This window comes from Trichechus manatus, unplaced genomic scaffold (genome assembly GCF_000243295.1).
Source record: "Trichechus manatus latirostris isolate Lorelei unplaced genomic scaffold, TriManLat1.0 scaffold00085, whole genome shotgun sequence".
In the NCBI taxonomy this organism is placed as follows: Eukaryota; Metazoa; Chordata; class Mammalia; order Sirenia; family Trichechidae; genus Trichechus; species Trichechus manatus.
Window position 1 is genome coordinate 8,130,462 of NW_004444021.1, and position 21,462 is coordinate 8,151,923.

At 39.4% G+C, this 21,462-nt stretch overlaps 1 protein-coding gene across 1 annotated transcript in view; it reads right to left on the minus strand.

The window, feature by feature from the left end:
* ELAPOR2 (endosome-lysosome associated apoptosis and autophagy regulator family member 2) overlaps window positions 1-21,462 on the minus strand; it is a 174,653-nt gene that overhangs the window by 96,309 nt on the left and 56,882 nt on the right. Inside the window, exon 2 of the mRNA XM_004381480.1 lies at window positions 2,731-2,851. Coding sequence (XP_004381537.1) covers window positions 2,731-2,851 — 121 coding nt within the window. The remainder of the gene's footprint in view (window positions 1-2,730; window positions 2,852-21,462) is intronic.

Consider the following 21,462-nt stretch of genomic DNA (forward strand, 5'->3'; position numbering starts at 1 on the left):
ATGTTTGAGCCCATTGTTGCAGCCACTGTGTCAATCTATCTCATTAAGGGTCTTCCTCTTTATCGCTGTCTTTACCAAGCACGATGTCCTTCTCCAGGGATTGGTCCCACTTGATAATATGTCCAAAGTAAGTGAGACAAAGTCTTGTCATCCTCACTTCTATGAAGCATTCTCACTGTACTTCTTCCAAGACAGATTTGTTCATTTTTCTGGCAGTCCATGGTATATTCAATATTCTTTGCCAACACCATAATTCAAATGCATCAAATCTTCGGTCTTCCTTTTTCATTGTCCAGTTTTTGCATGCTTATGAGGCAACTGAAAATATCACAGTTTGGGTCAGGTGCACCTTAGTCCTCAAAGTGACATCTTTGCCAGTAGAAAATCTAAGCCACTGAAGAAATACTCAGTTATCACCACAACTGCCTTTAGCCAAACGCTAATAACTGTTAGTGTATTAAGTATTAAGGACTATGTTTAATCTTGTGAATTAACTATGCTTCTAAGTTACTTAGATCTATTAACTTATTTGTGAGTTTTAAAATAACTTGCATTTCACTATACAAAGAAAAAGTCACATATCTAACACCAGACTAATAGCTTCCAGAACAGACATAAGTATATTATGTATGAATACTTGTCAAGACAAAAAAAATTTCCTAGCCATTACATAAAACCAGACTAAGTACTGTCATTTTTAAAGTAAGTAATAAGTAAGGGTGACTTATTAGTCAGAGTTTTTAGAAGAGTTCCTGCTGAATTGTCAGATTGAAATATTATCTGTAGAAGATTATAATAAATAATGAGCAAAAATTATGTCTCTCACAACATACAAATTGAAATAATTCCTATTTAGACATCAATTTTATAACATAATTTTGAACCCTTGGCCAATAAATTTAATGAGTGGTGTGCTGGGAAATGCTTAACAACCAGCTCCTAGGGGAAAGAGAGGTACTTGATTCAGCAGTGTTTGCTGATTTCCATCCCACCATAGCACATTTCAAGATAACAATGCACACAGGATTGGCTCTTAGAGCCAGTGCTAGCTGGCTCCAGCACACCATTTAGATTGTTGCTGTGGGCAGGCAAGCTGATTCCGACTCACAGCAACCCTACATGACAGAGTAGAACTGCCTCATAGGGTTTCCTAGGCTGTAATCTTTACAGGAGCAGATCGCTAGGTCTTTTCTCCTGTAGAGCTGCTGGAGAGTTCGAACTGCCGACCTGTCAGTTAGCAGGTGAGGTTTTTGACCACTGTGCTACTAGGGATCCTTACCATCTAGATTATGAGATATTACTATTCATGATGGTTAGGTAATTCACCTGAAGAGGGTTGTTTATAAAAACTTTAAAAAGAAAGGAAGGTACTAACCCATGAGTAAAAAGTAAGGATTTAAATGTACAGATTTTCTAGGAAGGTGGCTAAAGCAAATTTACAGTGACTACTTACATAGGTATTACACAAGCTGTATTTTCCTTTAAACCACAATCCTTCCTCACTGAGAGGTGATTCTCTCTCTGCACAGGTGGTTGCATGCATCCAAGTCTTGCAACATCCTCTTCTATACTGACCCCACTGTCCTCTTAGGATCTTCTTGCTAGACTGAAGTCTTTACCTGGCTACAGGGGGTCTCACGTCCTCTCTGTGTTCATTTATATCATTCACCAAAAAATAAGGGTTTTCTTCCCTAACTTCCCTTGTAAGACTTATCTCCTTTTTATCAGTAAACCCACCACCTATGCTAAAATTCCTCCAGCTGGTAAAAGAGCCAAGTTCTCTCTGTGAACAGGAGGAAATTTTCTATTTAATAATTTGTTTAACTGTACTTTAATTGGAGCCCTGGTGGCAAAGAGGTTAAGAGCCTGGCTGCTAACGAAAAGTTCAGCCGGTCAAATCCACCAACCACTCCTTGGAAACCCTACGGGCAGTTCTACTCTGTCCTATAGAGTTGCTATGAGTCAGAATCAACTCGACTGCAATGGGTTTTTTGGTTTTTTTTTTAAACAGGTAATTTAATTAGGGAACAGAAGAACTAAGCTTCTAGAAATACCATTTGGAAAATTACAGAGAAACCAAAATAAACTCTCTTTGTCTTACTCCCAGCTTTGAGCTCCAGACCACTCCTACAACTGATTCACTGCAGAAACCCTGACTCACGGGCTGCCCTGATATTCTAGGTGTCAAATGAGCAGACAAAGGCTTCCAACTATGTCTCTCTCACTATGTGTAAGATGCTTATATCCTCAATGCACACCTAAATTAAAGGATTAAAAAACAAATTTAATTCTAATTTATAATGTTGTACTTGTACTTCAAACTTGCTTAATTAACAAAAAAGAAACTGTTGAAAATAATACTGAGCAATTCCACAATCTCTCTACGGGTTACGCTAAAAAGGCAAATTACATCATTATTTCTATGGCTAAGAAAAAAGAAATCCATTAAATACAAATTCTGCTACTCTGCCCTCCAGGATTTCAAGTAAGAGAGTAAACTAGATTTAAAAAATAATAATAACATCCCTTAATATTGCCCTTGTCTCATTACAGACTTCAAACACAAGGACACCGAGTATTGAGAAAGGCTGCATTTATTCTACTAGACATCAGTGCTACATGTTCATTTTTGCAAAGGTCTCTAATAGTCAATATAATTAACGTCTAGGGCTAATATGATGGCGTCATGGTTTAATCAGGAAAATGGATGGTCAAAAAGTCAAAACATACTGCATTCTTTGCCTCTCACAGGGTCAGGCAGGCCAGAGCAGTCCACTGCAGAATTCGGAATGGCAACTCTCCACCTGGAGCCACTGCTATCACATTCCGTATATTCAAAGTGGTAATCTTTCTGCAAACAATCACAAAACAAGCCTTTGTTAGAGCCAATTCTAACGGGCTGACTGTGTATTTTCAATCACCCCCAAACCTGCCTGTAAGCCATTTCCAAGCTGTACGCTCCGCTTGACTCTAGGTCTTCCCCCACCCACACCATGCAGTTGATTGATCAAAAAGCTATTATGCCAGGCACTAAGTAGGCACCAAGGATATGATGCGGGACAGGACAGTCATTGCTTTCAAGTTGTACACTGTCCTCTAGTACCTACCACTCATAAAGGCTACCGCACACTTCCCTATCTCTCTGGCATGCTTTTAAAGTTCTATATATTTATAGACATGAGGATAAGAAAAAGCAAAATAACACCAGGAAACTGACTGTTATCACTGTCTCATGTTTTTTTGAGAAAGATATAAGAGAATTGTCCCCATGGATCTAATTCTCTGTTTAAAATTAAACAGAACTGTAATAATCATCCAAATACTAACAGAAGATCCTACAAGTTTCTGATGCAGCTCTCCCAGGCTCAATACACACTCACCCCGTGAGCTGCCATCAATCACAGACTATTAAAATAGACCATTTATTACAATTGCCAAATTAAGACCAACCCACTTGTCTCTGGCCCTTTGTTGCTTTGAAATTCTCACAGTGACCTCTCTTGATCACAGCAAATTACACATGTACTATATGTACTACGAAGCATTTTAAGGAAGGAACATTCTAAACCTACCCCAATATATTTTCCGTGTAATAACCTATTTATACAGTTTAATACCCCAGATGCTGTTATTCTGCTTCGTCCACTCTTGTTTTGCCTCCCTTACCTTATCAGCTACAAGAGCGAATAGAAATACCGAGTCACATCACCGTGGGGAAATCGGGAGTGAGGTGTGTGTGTGTATATGCTGTGTACACAGAGAATACCAGTTAAGAAATGAGTTCTGGAATCAGTCAGTTCTTGGCTTGAATTCCATCCCATTCTTCCACATATGAGCTATGTGATATTGGACAAGCCACTTTATCTCTCAAAGCATCCATTTTTTAATTGGTTATTTAGAATAAAATTTCCTATTTGTACAGCTGTTGTGGAGATTGAGAGAATACATGTAAAATGTTAGACACTGTGCTATAACAAGCTAGCACTTGATTAATTATTACCTTTACTAGGGACAATGGGGTGAGAGAGAGAATGATATAGAAGGAGGGACTAGTGGTAAAATAAGGCACAAATTTCCTGAGTCTCTGTTTCCCCTGCTTCAATCTCTAAATACACTTAAAATAAAATGAGAAGGGAGTATGAGCTAAAGACAGTGGAATCATCAGGCCAAAGCAAAGATTTTTCGCCACAGATTCACTCTCCAGAAATAAAATGTACCATATCCTCAGGCAATCATATCTGAATATTATTTTTTCCATACATAGTTTTGACAAAAGTTTGGCAACATACAACTTGAGATAGCTCTTTGACAAGAACCTGGATTTCAAGTACGCTTTGCTGCCAATTAGGGGCAAATCTACCTACCAACATGATCAATAAAACAGCCAAGTTAGAAAGGCTTTTCTGAGGGAAGCAGGAAGGGAGGGAAAGAAGAAAGGAAGGAAGGAAGGTAGTAGGCAGGCAGACAGAAAAATCACTAGATTTGATTACATACAAATTTTAAACATTAGTACATCAAAAGTTATCATAAAAAAATAAAAGGTGAACAACAAAATAACAAGCTGGTGAAGAAAAAACACACAACAAAGGTTAATTAATGTAAGAACACTGGGGCTTCTAAAAATCAATAAGGAAAAGGAGAAACACTTTTTAAAAAAAAAAAAATGGTCAAAGAACACAAGTAATTCATTTAAAAAAAAAAACAGGACAAATGGCCGAGAAACAAATGAAAAAAGTTAAGCATTACCAATCAAAGAAACACAAATAATTTTTTCATCAAGTTGAGAAAATATTTCAAGTATTTTTTTAAAACACACTTTAAGGTAAAATCAGGAAAGGTGTGCATCAGGGTTGTATCCCTTCACCATACTTATTCAGTCTGTATGCTGGGCAAATAATCTGAGAAACTGGACTGTTTGAAGAAGAACACAGCATCAGGATTGGAGGAAGACTCATTAACAACCTGCATTATGCATATAACACAACCTTGCTTGCTGAAAGTGAAGAGGTCTTGAAGTATTTACTGATGAAGGTCAAAGACTACTACACCTCAACATAAAGAAAGCAAAAATCCTCACAACTGGACCAATAAGCAACATCATGATAAAGGGAAAAAAAGACTGAAGTTGTCATGGATTTCATTTTATTTGGATCCACAATCAGTGCCATGGAAGCAGCAGTCAAGAAATCAAAGGACACGTTGCATTGTGCAAATCTGCTGCAAAAACCTCTTTCAAGTGTTAAAAAGCAAAGATACCACTTTGAGGACTAAGATGTGCCTGACCCACACCATGGTGTTTTCAGTCACCTCATACACATGTGAAAGCTGGACAATGAATAAAGAAGACCTAAGAAAAATTGATGCCTTTGAATATGGTGTTGGCAAAGAATATTGAATATGCCATGGACTGCAAGAAGAACGAACAAATCTGTCTTGGAAGAAGTGCAGCCAGAATGCTCCTTAGAAGCAAGGATAGTGAGACTTCATCTCATGTACTTTGGACATGTTAATCAGGAGGGACCAGTCCCTGGAGAAGGACATCATGGTTGGTAAAGTAGAGAGTCCGCAAAAAAGAGGAAGACCCTCAATGAGATGGATTGACACAGTGGCTGCAACACAGGGCTCAAACACAGCAATGATTGCGAGGATGCCGCAGGACCAGGCAGTGTTTTGTTCTGTTGTACACAGTGTCGCTGTGAGTTGGAACTGACTCTACAGCAGCTATCAACAACAGCAATTAAGGTAACAGTGTACTAAAATGAACACTCATGGACTCCAGTGAGAGAATAAACTAGTACCAGCTTTCTGGAGAGCAACATGTCAATATGTATCAAGAGCTTTAAAGTCTTCAAAATTTTTGACCCCAAAATCTCACTTCTAGAATCTAATCTGAGGGGGGGATCTTTTTAATGTGGCAAATGATTTACGTGCAAGAATGTTCATTATAATTTTTATATAGCAGAGTTGATCATAAATAACAGCTGAGCATTATAGAACCATCATCATCATTACCTTACATTTACCTAATTTATTTAGTTTTCATATGTATTTATATCATTATATCCTCACAATAATTATGTGGATTAGGTAGGGCAGTTAATATTATTTTCAGTGTTCAATGAAAACTCAGATCAATATAATGATTTACCCAGAAAGACTCAGCTAGTAAGTAGCATAGCTGAGAGCAGAAGTCAAGCCTTCTATTTATTTACCAGTGCTTTCTATTTATACAATGTCATTACACTTAAAGTAGAATATTACTGTTGAGGAACTGGAGGTGAAAAAGTTTCAACTTCAAAAGCCTGGTGTTTACAGAGATCTAACAGCAATCATAAGGAGGTCTAATATTCAGACAGAATATGAGAATACACAGATGACCAAAAAAAAAAATTAAAACCCCTCTATCTCTGTATTAGTTAGCTATGACTACTGTAACAAATTACCACAAACTTAATGGCTGAAAACAAACCAACAAAAAAAGTCTATTTATTCCCTTACAGTTCTGGAAGCCAGAAGTCCAAAATCAGTATCACAGGGCCGAAACCAAGATGTCAGCAAGATCACACTCCCGCTGGAGGCTCTAGGGAGCAATCTGTTCCTTGCCTCCTCCACCTTCTGATGGCTGCCAGCATCCCTTGGCTACGGGCCACATCACTCCTATCTCTACCTCTGTGGTCACAATGCCTTCTCCTCTTCTGTCTGTAATTTCCCTCTGCCTCCCTAAGGACACTTGTGATTGTATTTAGGGTCCACCTGGATAATCTAGGATAATCTCCCCATCTCTCAATCCTTATTCACATCTGCGAAATCCTCTTTTGCAGGCTCCAGGGATTAGGATGCAGATATTTTCTGGGGAGTCTTTATGTAGCCTGGAGCCCTAGTGGCACAGTGGTTCAGTACTCAGCCACTAATCAAAAGGTTGGAGGTTTGAAGCCACCAGCCATTTCATGGGAGAAAGACCTGGCAGTCTGCTTCCATAAAGATTTACAACCTTGGAAACCCTATGAGGAAGTTCTACTCTGTCCTGTAGGGTTTCTATGAGTCAGAATCAACCCCATGGCAATGGGTTTGGGTTTTGTTTTTTGGTTTTTATTTAGCCTACCATAATCCCCGACTGTAAAAAGGCTTTGATTGACCATGTATTTGCATAATGGCTTTCTTGCTCCTCTTATTCCCAGTTATTTGTGTTAGGATGCCTCTCCTGTTTCCATACCTCACTGAAAGGAACCTGGTCCCCACTATGTAAAATTCAGGTTATCTGTGGTTGTCCAAGCAAAACATTGATGCTGAGAAGTCTGACATGAATGCCAAATGAAGCAAGTCCTCTAAATAAGAGAGGTAAGTTCCAGAAATCTCTCCTCTAGCACTGCCTCTCTGTTATTCAGGTTGTCAATTATGGGAATAGCAATAAAAACATGGAAAAGTTATTTTGTTTTCTGGCTGTAATGCTGGATGCCATATACCAATTAATTTCTCTAAGATTCTTTTATCTTATCTCCCTCCTCTAGATTTCTCCTGGACTCCACGGGGTCACAGCTACTATTCAGTTATCAAGTTCCTAGGATTCCAGCAGGAAGATTTAATGTGTTTACTTACAATTTAACAACATTGAAATGTAAACCTATTTCATGTACAGAGCAGCACTTGGGGTCAGGGGTTTATACTGTAGCCCAAGTGAGATGGGTTTTACTTTAAATTATTGAATAGACTATTTCATTTGAGATGGTAACAAAATAATAAAAATTCCCTCAAAATCCTAACCATAGATCCAAGTAAACATGGAACACTTAAGCTGATCCCTCAGAAACGGGAATTTTTCAGGGTGATAAAGGGCAATTTAAAAAGAAAAGGTAAAACCAGGACTCTCATACAAATATAAATTTAACATGTCAAGATTTTATTTAAGTCATGAATTATCAAGTGAACCAGTAAGATGTTACCACAGGCTCAAAAAGAATTCCAAGAACACACATAAAGAAGTAATCAGGAATATGAAGTATATCTACAAATAGATGCAAAACTGGTAAATACTTAGAGGGCAATAATCAACTGCACTCCAAATAACTAAATTCATTTTTATTCCTATCAACAAGAATTATTTGTATTACTATCAGTTTCCTACAACTCATAGTGGTGTAAAATAGTTCAAAGACAGTAAAAGGTGTGCAGGGCCCTATAGAATATGATCATTCAGAAAAATGTACTAAACAAAGCACCCAGCAATCTCTTCTGCCTATTTCAATATTTTTCACGATTTTTCCTCATAAGGGGAAGGGTCTTCTCAGGAATCCTAATGGTTCAACATCAAACACATTGATATGAGTCAGAGAATACTCCAAAACAACAGAACATCTGCTTATAAGCCACACTGCAAATTATAAGTGTCTGGGCACACTAAAAACTGGCAGTTATTTAGACATGTTGACAAATCACAGAATGATGGGGTATGGAGACACTGCCCCAAATCACAAAACATTGGAATCCTCTGTAAACCTCACATTGCCAATAGGTAGGAACCAGGAAACAATCCAAAAAGGAATAGTCAGAGCATGGAATTACTTTCGATCACAAAATACTTACGGGAAGATTATCCCTCAACAGAAATCATGGCATACCACTCACATACATACACAAATTGAGGTGCAGGCACAATCCCTCAAATAACAAGGCTCAAATTGTGCTATCCAACACCAAAAACACATAATATTAAGATATGCCCAAATAAACACCGGATGCCCATAGTATCCTCCAAACACCCATACGTCATCTACACTACAAATGCCTCATTGTGCTCTTTGTAAACCTTGGGTGTACGTACCATCTCCCAATGGTATATTCTGATGACAACTGTTACCATTTAAGTATACATAGGCTAGACAACAATTTGCTTCAAATACATCTCACATTATGTATATCATACATTATATGTCATGATATATGCATATATAATTATATATCATTGTATATACAGTATTAACATTAATGTATATAATCTTTTACTACCTGGCACTTACTTATGAAATAAGTACTATGTCTAAGTTAAGTACTACGGGGAGATTTAAAGGAAATATAAGGCGTAGTCTCTATACTCAAGAAGCATATGATTTTGTTGAAGTAGATAGGACACACACATACACATACACACACACAAAAACATATAATTTTATAAGAAAGCATAAAGATTATGGGCCGCAAAGTAGAACAGTGCCATCACATGCCAGCATACAAGAAAAATTCTGATCAAAATGACCAATAAGAATCCCTTAAAGCTCCCAGTTTGTCATACTGTGGGTGCTTGCATGTTGCTGTGATGGCAGAAGCTATGCCACCGGTATTCAAATACCAGCGGGGTCACCCATGGTCGACAGGTTTCAGCTGAGCTTCCAGACTAAGACAGACCAAGAAGAAGAACCCAGCGGTCTACTTCTAAAAAGAATTAGCCAGTGAAAACCTTAGGAATGGCAGCGGAACACTGTCTGATATAGTGCCAGAAGATGAGCTCCTCAGGTTGGAAGGCACTCAAAATATGACTGAGGAAAAGCTGCCTCCTCAAAGTAGAGTTGACCTTAATGACATGGATGGAGTCAAGCTTTCAGAACCTTCATTTGCTGATGTGGCACGACTCAAAATGAGAAGAAACAGCTGAAAACATCCACTAATAATTGGAATGAGGAACGTACGAAGTATTAATCTTGAAAACTGGAAATCATCAAAAATGAAATAGAACACATAAAGATCGATATCCTAGGAATTAGTGAGTTGAAATGGACTGGTTATTGGCCATTCTGAATCAGACAATCATATGGTCTGCTATGCCAGGAATGACAACTTGAAGAGGAATGGTGTTGCATTCATCGTTAAAAAGAACACTTCAAGATCTATCCTGAAGTACAATACTGTCAGTGAGAGGATAATATCCATATGCCTACAAGGAAAACCAGTTAATACAACTATTATTCAAATTTATGCATGAACTACTAAGGCCAAAGATGAAGAAATTGAAGATTTTTACCAACTTCTATAGTCTGAAATTGATTGAACCTGCAATCAAGATGCATTGATAATTACTGGTGATAGGAATGCAAAAGTAGGAAACCAAAAAGAAAGATTGGTAGTTGAAAATATGGCCTTGGTGACAGAAACGATGCCAGAGATCACATGAGAGAAATTTGCAAGACCAACGACTTCTTCATTGCAAATACCTTTTTTCACCAACATAAACGGTGACTATACACGTGGACCTCACCAGATGGAATACACAGGAATCAAATTGACTACATCTGTGGAAAGAGATGATGGAAAAGCTCAATATCATCAGTCAGAACAAGGCCAGGGGCTAACTGTGGAACAGACCATCAATTGCTCATATGAAGTTCAAGTTGAAACTGAAGAAAATTAAAACAAGTCCACGAGAGCCAAAGTATGACCTTGAGTATATCCCACCTGAATTTAGAGACTATCTCAAGAATAGATTTGATGCATTGAACACTAATGACCGAACACCAGATGAGCTGTGGAATGACATCAAAGACATCATACATGAAGAAAGCAAGAGGTCACTAAAAAGACAGGAAAGAAAGAAAAGACCAAAATGGATGACAGAAGAGACTCTGAAACTTGTTCTTGAACATCCAGTAGCTAAAGCAAAAGGAAGAAATGATGAAGTAAAAGAGCTGAATAGATTTCAAAAGGCAGCTCAAGAGGACAAAGTAAAGAATTACAATGACATGTGCAAAGAGCTGGAGATAGAAAACCAAAAGGGAAGAACACACTTGGCATTTCTCAAACTGAAAGAACTGAAGAAAAAATTCAAGCCTCTAGTTTCAATAGTGAAGGATTCTATGGGGAAAATAGTGAACGACACAGGAAGCATCAAAAGAAGATGGAAGGAATACATGGAGTCACTATACCAAAGAGAACTGGTCGACGTTCAACCATTTCAGGAGGTAACACATGATCAGGAAACGATGGTACTGAAGGAAGAAGTCCAGGCTGTACTGAAGGCATTGGTGAAAAACAAGCCTCCAGGAATTGATGGAATACCAACTGAGATATTTCAACAAACGAATGCAGCACTGAAAGTGCTCACTAGTCTATGCCAAGAAATTTGAAAGACAGCTACCTGGCCAACCGACTGGAAGTGAGCCATACTTAGGCCTATTCCCAAGAAAGGTGATCCACCTGAATGCGGAAATTATTGAACAATATCATTATTACCACATGCAAGTAAAATTTTGCTGAAAATCATTCAAAAGCAGCTGCAGCAGTATATTGACAGGGAACAGCCAGAAATTCAAGCCAGATTCAGAAGAGGACATGGAACCAGGGATATCATTGCTGATGTCAGATGAATCCTGGCTGAAAGCAGAGAATACCAGAAAGATGTTTACCTGTGTTTTATTGCCTATGCAAAGGCATTTGACTGTATGAATCATTAACAAATTATGGATAACATTGCGAAGAATGGGAATTACAGAGCACTTAATTGTGCTCATGAGGAACCTGTACATAGACCAACAGGGAGTTGTTCGAATAGAACAAGGGGATACTGCGCAGTTTAAAGTCAAGAAAGGTGTGCATCACGGTTGTACCTTTCATCATACCTATTCTATCTGTATGTTGAGCAAATAATTCGAGAAGCTGGACTCTGTGAAGAAGAACGGGGCATCAAGTTTGGAGGAAGACTCACTAACAACCTGCGTTATACAGATGACACAAACTTGCTTGCTAAAAGTGAAGAGAACTTGAATCACTGATGAAGATCAAAGACCACGGTCTTCAGTATGGATTACACCTCAACATAAAGAAAACAAAAATCTTCACAACTGGACCAAAAAGCAACATCACGATAAACAGAGAAAAGACTGAAGTTGTCAAGGATTTCATTTTACTTGGATCCATAATCAACACCCATGGAAGCAGCAATCAAGAAATCAAAAGATGCATTTCACTGGGCAAATCTGCTGCAAAAGACCTCTTTCAAGTGTTGAAAAGCAAAGATGTCACCTTGAAGACTAAGGTGCACCTAACCCAAGCCATGGTGTTTTCAATTGCCTTATATGCGTATGAAAGCTGGACGATGAATAAGGAAGACCGAAGAAGAACTGATGCCTTTGAATTGTGGTGTTGGTGAAGAATATTGAATATACCATGAACCACCAAAAAATGAACAAATCTGTCTTGGAAGAAGTACTACCAGAATTGCTCCTTAGAGGCAAGGATGGCAAGACTGCATCTCACATACTTTGGACACACTGTCAGGAGGGACCAGTCCCTGGAGAAGGACATCATGCTTGGTAAAGTAGAGGGTCAGCAAAAAAGAGGAAAACCCTCAACAAGATGGAGTGACACAGTGGCTGCAACAATGGTCTCAAGCATAACAATGATTGTGAGGAGGGCACAGGACTGGGCAGTGTTTCCTTCTGTTGTACATAAGGTCACTATGGGTTGGAACCAACTCAACAGCACATAAACAACAATAACAAAGCTCCCATAAAGTATAATGTTGTACACTTCTAAATAAATTCATTTCAGCCAATTTTTCTTTTATCACTCTATCAGATACCTATTTCTTAATACCAGATTGCTTGCATTTTAGGGGCCATGTTTTTTAGAAAAATAAGAATCTTTAAACATTAGAATCACAGCAGAGCACCTGTGGTAGACTATGCATAACGTGACCCCACTGTATTAAGATTTCAGAGCCAGAAGAGATCCCTGTGACCTGGAATAGTCTGAAAAGGCTGGAAAAATAGGTAGGATTTGTAACCATTCTAGTACTTACTAGCTGCTTCATAAACAGCTAGTAATGACTACCTAGTAATAGTGTGGTAAGTAGTAAGATGAAACCTGAAGATAATATATCTACAGATATTCAGGGAAATACATTAGCCTAAGGATGAATACATAAATGAATGAAGGAAGGAACAATTGAAGGAACAAACAATAACAGCCTGGTTTTCTGTATTCTGAGATTCGTTCATGTCAGTGAACCTCCAATGAGAAAATCAGCTTCCTGATGCTCTCTGCATATCCTTGTGGTCGATTAAAAGTTGACCACAGTTAATTATAAAGATGCAGTAGATGACCACAAATCCTAATCAAGAATCAAAAGCAGAAGAGGCAGTAGAAGACCTCTGGCTTCAAAGAAGAGACAGTGCTGAAACCTGGAAGAACACACCCGGAGGGACAAGAAGAAGCAAACGTAACACATTTTCTCCATGTAAAATTGCTTCTAACTTTTTTATGTGAAATGTTGAGAACAGCACAGCCTTGTATTTGATGAGACTGTGACTCTGCTGGAAGAAAGGGCCCCAAATTTAAGTGCTCAGGAAAGCACTTGGCACACTCAGTTTGAGAAAGCGAGAGAATGAGAGGGAGAGAGCACAGATATTTCAATTCCAAGTCCAGCGAGCTAACACACTCATCTTACTGTGTGGGAAGGTCAAAAGCATGAGAATACTTAATGCAGACACACACGCAAATGATGATAAAAGCCCCCTTAGCCTACATTATCAACAACATGCACAGAGTAGCACTGTGAGGACATATTTATGTTCAAATTTTTTCTTTTGTAAAAGGAACATAAAGTTACCATGGGAACCCACTGCTAAGTAAAGTTATATGTATCTCATCTATTTATGAAGCACCTTTTTCTCTTCATTGGGGACACTGTATTGCTTTTTTAGAAGTTATCTTGAAATAGTTCATTTTTAAAACCTTGTGTTCAATGTCTGTCTGTGTATACAAGGTCTGATAGGTGCTCAATTCATTTTTTAATTGAATACAGCAGCAAACAAAATATTCAAGCTCTTGCTCTCACGGGGCTTACATTTTAGTGTGAGTGAAAGTAAGCAGGGTTTCTTTCTTAGAAAGGCACAATTTAGAACCATTTCCCTTCTGTAGTTCTCAATCCAAGCTTGTCAAGGGATAGGCAACGAACCAGAAACAGTAGACTGGACCCCATTCTCACCTCTGCCATTGCTAAACGTTTAAGACCTTGAGCAACTCTACTGTTTGCACCTCAGGTTTCTCTTAATCTTAGTCTCTGCCCCATATTTCCACTGTTCAGTCACGTACTGCCAAGGGAAATTTTCAATAAACAAACATTCACAAGTCTACACACAAACAAAAAAAAATTTTGAATTTTCTGAAAAAACATACAGGTGGACAATCTATAACATCAATAATCAAAAATATTCATTAATAAAACACTTATAGATGATACTGTGAGAATGTATGCTCATGTATCCAAAAAAGGCCTCAAACATAATAAATCATTATTATCTACTTACATTTACACTTGCCGAATTAAATACACGCTTATCTCTGCTGGTGGTGTAGTGGTTAACAGCTATGGCTGCTAACCAAAAGGTCGGCAGTTCAAATCCACCAGGCGCTCCTTGGAAACCCTATGGGGCAGTTCTACTCTGTCCTATAGGGTCAACTATGAGTCGGCATCAACTCAACAGCAATGGGTTTTTTTTGGTTTTATATATACCTACTGCCAAACTGTCGACTTTTTGTTAGTGGCCAAAAGCTTAACCACTGCACCACAGGGGCTCCAGATATATATATATATATATCCTGTATATATATAGGTGTCCATTTAGTCTCATTCTGTTTTATGGGCCTGTCTAATCTTTGGTTGAAGTGTGAACCTCAGGAGTGACTTCAGTACTGAGTTAAAAGAGTACGGGGGCCGTACTCTCCGGTGTCTCCAGTCTCTATTAGACCAGTAAGTCTGGTCTTTTTCTGTAAGTTAGAATTTTGTTATACATTTTTCTCCAGATCTGTCCAGGACTCTCTATTGTGATTGCTGTCAGAGCAGTCAGTGGTGGTAGCCAGGCACCATCTAGTTGTGCTAGACTCAGTCTGGTGGAGACTGTGCTAGTTGTGGTCTATTAGTCCTTTGAACTAATCTTTCCCTGTGTCTTTGGTTTTCTTCATTCTCCCTTGCTCCAGACGAGGTGGAACCAGTGGAGTATCTTAGATGGCCACTCACAAGCTTTTAAGACCCCAGGTGCTACTTACCAAAGCAGGATGTAGAACGTCTTCTTTATAAACTATGTTATGCAAGGCTGTAAATCTTTATGGAAGCAGACTGCCACACCTTTCTCCACGGAGTGGCCGGTGGGTTTGAACTGCTGACCTTTCAGTTAGCAGCTGAGTGCTTTAATTTCATCGGCACTTGGTATATAAAAACTTAAATTCTGAGCAATTTTCTTGTATTATTTCTTTTAAAACATCTTTCCTATTTTCTGTATTCTTTCTGGAAGTTCTGTTGGATATTTAGATATCCTACATTGAACCATTTTTATTCCTTTACTCTCTATTACCTTTAGAAACTCTGTTTTTTTTTTGCAGGTTTGTGACGAGCAGAGATAAACATATATTTAATTCAGCCAAGTTTAAAATGTAATTAGATAATAAAGATTTCATATGTTTGAAGCCTTTTTGATACAAGAGCATACATTCTTCTCAGTATCTTCTATAAGTGTTGTATTTGTTGATGAATATTTTTGATAATGATACTATAGATTGTCCATCAGCAACTGGTAGCGATGGTGGTTATTCAGGTGAAGGTACAGATTCGGTCTTTGACAGGAATATTAAAGAAACTATATATAATTAAGTGGATATATTTATACCATTATTGTCTGGAAAAAAATATTATACACCTAACACAATTGATATTTCCTCTACCCTACAAAAAAGTTATAAAATACCGGTATATTTTAGAATAAAGGGTGCCTTAGAACCGAGGAAATGTGGTGTGAGAAATTTGAGACTCAAGGTTTCTGAGATCCAACAGCACGTGTGAGGCACAGCTAAGAGTCAAAAATAGCACAGGTAAAGCTCTGTCTTCACTCTATCACAGCTAGTAATGCTAGCAATTTACTTAGTAATATGTATTCTGGGTACTTCCATTTTTTATTACTTGCTTTTAGCATTTTCACACTTCGTATCTCAGCAGGACTCCCACCCCTCTCAGCAGTCTTTCTGTACATTTTCCCTAGTCAACTTGCTTTCCTATTCTCCTGACAACCCTAAAATTAACACTAATATTTTCAAGCCATATACTAGAGAGCCCCGTCCCTTTGCTTTTAACAAATGACCTTGCCTCCAACCTCAACAATAAAAGCTCTCCAGGCAAGAATTCTCTCCAATTGTCTCCCCTTCGTGTGTGTTTGTGCATGCACAAACATACACACTTGCCCCTCCCTTGGGTTTCAGATAATAATGCATCTCTCTTGCTCTTCAAAACTAATCTTTCCACCTGCTCTTCAAATCTCATCATTCTCTCCTCAAACTGGTTCCATTAGTTATTCTGCCTCTTCTTACTTCTGTAATACCTTCCTCTCTTCTGGCTCTTTACCCTCAAAATATAAATTACTGTCTCTCACACTATTAAAAAAAAAACAAAACAAAACTCTACTGATTCTGTGTGTTGATGATTCACTGTTTGCTCCCCATATCCATTCTTCACCCTTATTTGCTCAAATCTAGGCCCCTGAGAGGTAGGCTTCTTTGGACTATCACTCAGGCTCCTTTGCTCTATGGATTCTGCTTATGTCTATCCAGTGGGAGGCACTGGTAGGAGCCTGGAGGGAGGTATTTCTCTCTCTTCCTCTTCCCCTCCATCAACTTCCTCCTTGTGTCTGGCAGTGACTGGGTTCCTCCTCAGCCACTACTCTTGTTGGGCAGCCCCTCTTCCACAGCTCCAGGTGCCATTGAGATTCCAGAACACCACTGCCTTCCCTTGCCACTTCAGGCCTATGAGTGCTAACAGCCTCATCTGCTCCTTGCTAGTTCCCAATGCCTCACATCCTTTGCTTGTTCCACAAATCAGTCCACACCTCTGTAAGAAGTATCTTTATTAATTGTATTCAGTTGAACTCTTTGTGTGAGCCATCTGCTTCCTGCCAGGACTCTGATTTTTAAACTCCAAGTCTCCCTCTACCTCTTTTCCATTTCTACCCAGCCATGCTTACTGAAAGAGTAGTCTACACTATCTCCAGTTATCTTCTCTCATTTCCCTCTATATTCATGTCTATCTGCATTGTACATACAGACAGGCTGTGCCTCAAACTTCCAGGCAGCCATTAGACTGCTAGGAATGAGGCATGTACACACACTGGCATCAACCATTCTATGGGTGCTATGTTCATCTGTGAGCCAGACACAAGAGGCACAGTGTTGGCAAAGTGGAAGCCATTATTATTTATAGAAAGCAAACAGTTAACAACAACAGATTCTCAAAGGGGAAACGCTTACCCTTCCCCAAATTAACCATGTACACTCTTATGTCGCTCGGCAGGCACACTATGGTTCAGGTTAAGTGCTGTGTTCAAGTCACCGTTGCCTCCAGCTACTACCATACTGTCCAGGTGGCCTGCATGGCTTCCAAGATTTCTGCTCTGCCGCTGGGTCTCGCTGGGCCTTACCTCACCAGCAGGAATACCCCTGCACAGGATCTCCCAAGCCTCTGCCGCTGGCTCCTGCCATACTACCTAGGCCCTCGGAGCTCTCTCTCGCCACCACACTACCTGGGCCTGTGCTGCCCACATGGCTCCCACCACACTGGCTGGGGGTAGAGGGGGGCACACTCGAGCCTCTGACCTGCATGGGTGTTAGAGCTCTCTTTCAGTGAGCTGAAAAGCCCACCACAGCCATCTCTCTCCCTATGGGCCAACCAGCCCACCACTGCTGTTTCTGTGGCCAACCAGCCCACTGTGTCTCTGTCTTCAGTTTTACAGCTCTCTCTTTTGGGTCTAGGAGATTTTCAGTGCAAGGCCTCCAGATCTGTTCCAGACTCTTCTTGATGGTAGTGAGGTTCCCCCAACCCTCTGTGGGATTGGCCCTTATACAAGCCTAATGTCAAAACCAACCAATCCCCTAGCTGGACCACAAGGGGCTCAGTTCTTTTGGGTGGATTTTCAAGCCACTATCTGTAAATAGACCAACCCCTTGCAAGATTGTGGTTCAGCCAATCATTCTGTGGGAGTTACAACACCATGGCTAAGAAGGCCATATAAAGGCAATTTATTGCACCACACTCTGAACTCACTATGATCTTGCTTCTGCCTCCAAGAATCCACTAAACTGATCTCTCTAGTATAGGATTCAAGACCATTTATGATCTGATCCTGTATATCTTCCAGCTATACCTCCCACCATCTGCCATTAAACCATGAGCTTCAGACATAACAAGTGCCCCTAATTGTCTTAACACTCTTACCTCCACCTGGGGAGTCCTCCTCAGGCACCTAGTGAATCCCCAGTCACTGTGCAAAAGTATATGTGATAACACGTTATCAAGAAGTGCAATTCCAGGGAAGCAGGAGCAAGGCAGGAAAGGAGAGAAAGCAAACATAAGAGTGTATCACCGAGCTAGTCACGGCCTCCTTATAAGCTGATTGCTCCGATTCTTTAGAACATCTTCAGAGAGGAAGTATATAGCTACTGAGTCTCCAAACAGTCTGTCCAGGGGTAGGAAGAGGGAATAATTTATCCATCAACTCCCTTCTCCCATTGGTTAAAGTTTGCTCACATGGGATGTGAACTCCCCAAAACTTCCAAGTTGCATATATGTGAGCACTGAAAAGGTATGACACTGTTTTGGTGGCAACGGGGAAACCCTACGGCAGGAGGCAAGAGCACATGGCACGGGCAATGACGCAAGATGCTGTTGAGTTCTTCCTCCAAGCAACAGAAGGGACTGCTCCTGCAGCAACTCAGCCCCACAACTGTAGGACAGTGAGGCAAGTACACATATCTGAGATGAGGCATAAACTGAATGTAGTTCAAGAAACCAGCATAGCTCTAGAAAATAATAGGCACTTAATAATACTTACTAACTTATTAGAAGAAGTAGAATTTATACTTTTTGCCAATTTTTAAATCTCTCAATGGGTAGGTCCGTAAAGCATTAAAGTCTTAAATAGTACCAAGTTGCAGCTAACTCTGAGGCGGTGGGCAGAGTTAATGCTATAAAAATTTAGAAGGTAGGAGTCCAAAGTGTGACAAACTAGTTCAACTTTATAATTTCTTCCCTTTTAGAAAAAGGCAAGAAGTTGTTTTATTTACCAATCAATGTTTCTCACTTGTCTGGGAGGAAAAATATTCAGTGTGTTGGGCTGTTCCACCCATCTGAAGCAGATTAATCTTTAGTTTAAAATGAGAAACGTTGTCATTCAACTGAAACCACTTTTTCTAAATAGTAATATAATGTTCTGTGTAGAGCAGTACATAAATGCAGTAATAATATACTGTAGAATTGACTAATAAGGAAATGAATCTTTCATGAGTTCCAAATTCTACTCCATATTAATAACAGGGAACTAACCAAACATTTGGAGCTCTGATGGGTTAAAGCACTGGGCTGCTAACTGAAAGGTCAATGGTTCGAATTCACCAGCTGCTCCAGGGAAGAAAGATGTGGCAGTCTGCTTCCATAAAGATTTATAGCCTTGGAAACCCCATGAGGCAGTTCTACTGTGTCCTATCGGGTCGCTATGAGTCAGAATCGACTTGACAGCAACGGGTTTAATCAAACATTCATTCCTGAAACCAGAGTAACCATTCTCTGAAGAACCAAACAGGTTCTCCAACATTACAATAATGTTCATCCTTACATCCCTCCCACACACACACACTACTTTTTTATCACTCGCTAGTATCTAGGTAAACCCATAATTACATAACCTGGACAAAAAAGCAAAAAGAGCTCCCATATCCCCTTTTTAGATAAGAAACAAGGAATCTAAATCAATTGTGATTGTGACCCTAATACTCCCCAGAATGTTTTTTCCTTTTCAAAATATGTGACTGAGAGCTTGACATAATTAACACCATGATGAACCTGTAAGTTTTTTCTGCCTGCCTTCCCCGTTCCACACACCTTTGTTAATGAATTTGTTTTGCTCTGTCCGGCCACCTGTGACTTACAACCCCCAACATGGAGATTAGAGCCCAGATATCCGGTCTGCAAATCTTTAGCCTGGTAAGGAGATATCTGGCATGTATCTCTTTAGCCTGATAAGGAGTCTCTTGTAGTTATCTTGTAATGTGTAACTCATCCGGCCATCTGTGGGCGACATACCAAAAGACACTCTTAACTCTTGTAAAAATCATATATAAGCTCTAATGCAAAAATATCTTTTGGGACTTCATAGAGACAAGCCTGCATTGCTGCTTGGTGATGTATGTAAATACAGGTCATTATTGAAAGATCACAAAGCCTTTATCAAAACAGTATGCAATCCAATGATGTTGTGATACTACAGAAGAATTTTGTAGTACCCCTTAGAGCTCATTGGTGGATACCTCCTAAATAAACTTTCTCACCCTTTCTGACTTGGAGTATGTTTCATTGGCTCAACTGCTCCAGGGCACAGACCCTAATCAAGCAACAGTGATCACAGTTAACAAGCTACATTCTTAAACTAAGCAAATAACTATTTCAACCTTAAGGCAGAAATATTAGCCTGGTTACAACACCTAATTCGGGAACAATCAGGTCTGTCAGAGTTCTTGCTAATGATGAATGAAAACTGTTGTCCGTACAATAGCCACACTTGGTTCAATCCCCTTTAGGAACCTTAGTCATCTAGTGCTGCTATAACAGAAATGCCACAGATGGGTGGCTTTAACAAACAGAAATTTATCTTCTCACAGTTTAGGAGGCTAGAAGTCCAAATTCAGGGCACTAGCTTTAGGGGAAGGCTTTCTCTCTCTGTTAGCTCTAGGGGAAGATCCTCATCTCTTTGCAGCTTCTGTTCCTTGGTGATCTTCATGTGGCATCAATCTTTCCCTATTTGTGCTTGCTTGCCTATTTGCTTAAGCTGCACCTTTGATATCTCAAAAGTGATTCCTTAAAATACACCCTACACTGATACAGCCTCATTAACATAACAAACAAAACCTTATTCCTAGACAGGATCATATCCACATGTATAGGGGTTAGGATTTACAACACATATTTTAAGGGAAAACAATTCAATCCATAACATTACCTATCACTTGAAGCATCATGAAATGTCATTTAATCCATCCCCTCCCCTACAGGCAAGATAACAAAAAAGATAACAGAGTTTGCTTTGAAATCTCCAGAATAATCTTCAGAACTCAAAGAAGTAGCCTCTTCCTCCTCTGCAGCACCCTATTGCAGAGCCATCTCCAGTTCCAAGAGAGCTGAGCTGTGACAAGCACTCATTGCCCACTAGGCTCAAGGCTGTGCTCCAAGGCTCCATTTACTGGAGATCCCAAACCACATCAAAATGAGCTCTAAGGGGTATTCAAAATTCTTCTGTAGTATCACAACATCATTGGATTACATATTGTTTTCATAAAGGCTTTGTGATCTTTCAATAATGACCTATTTTACATTCATCAGTAAGTATTTGACTCTCACGATCACCCTCTCAAAAGTTAAATTTAAAAGTGAACATTTTTGTTAGC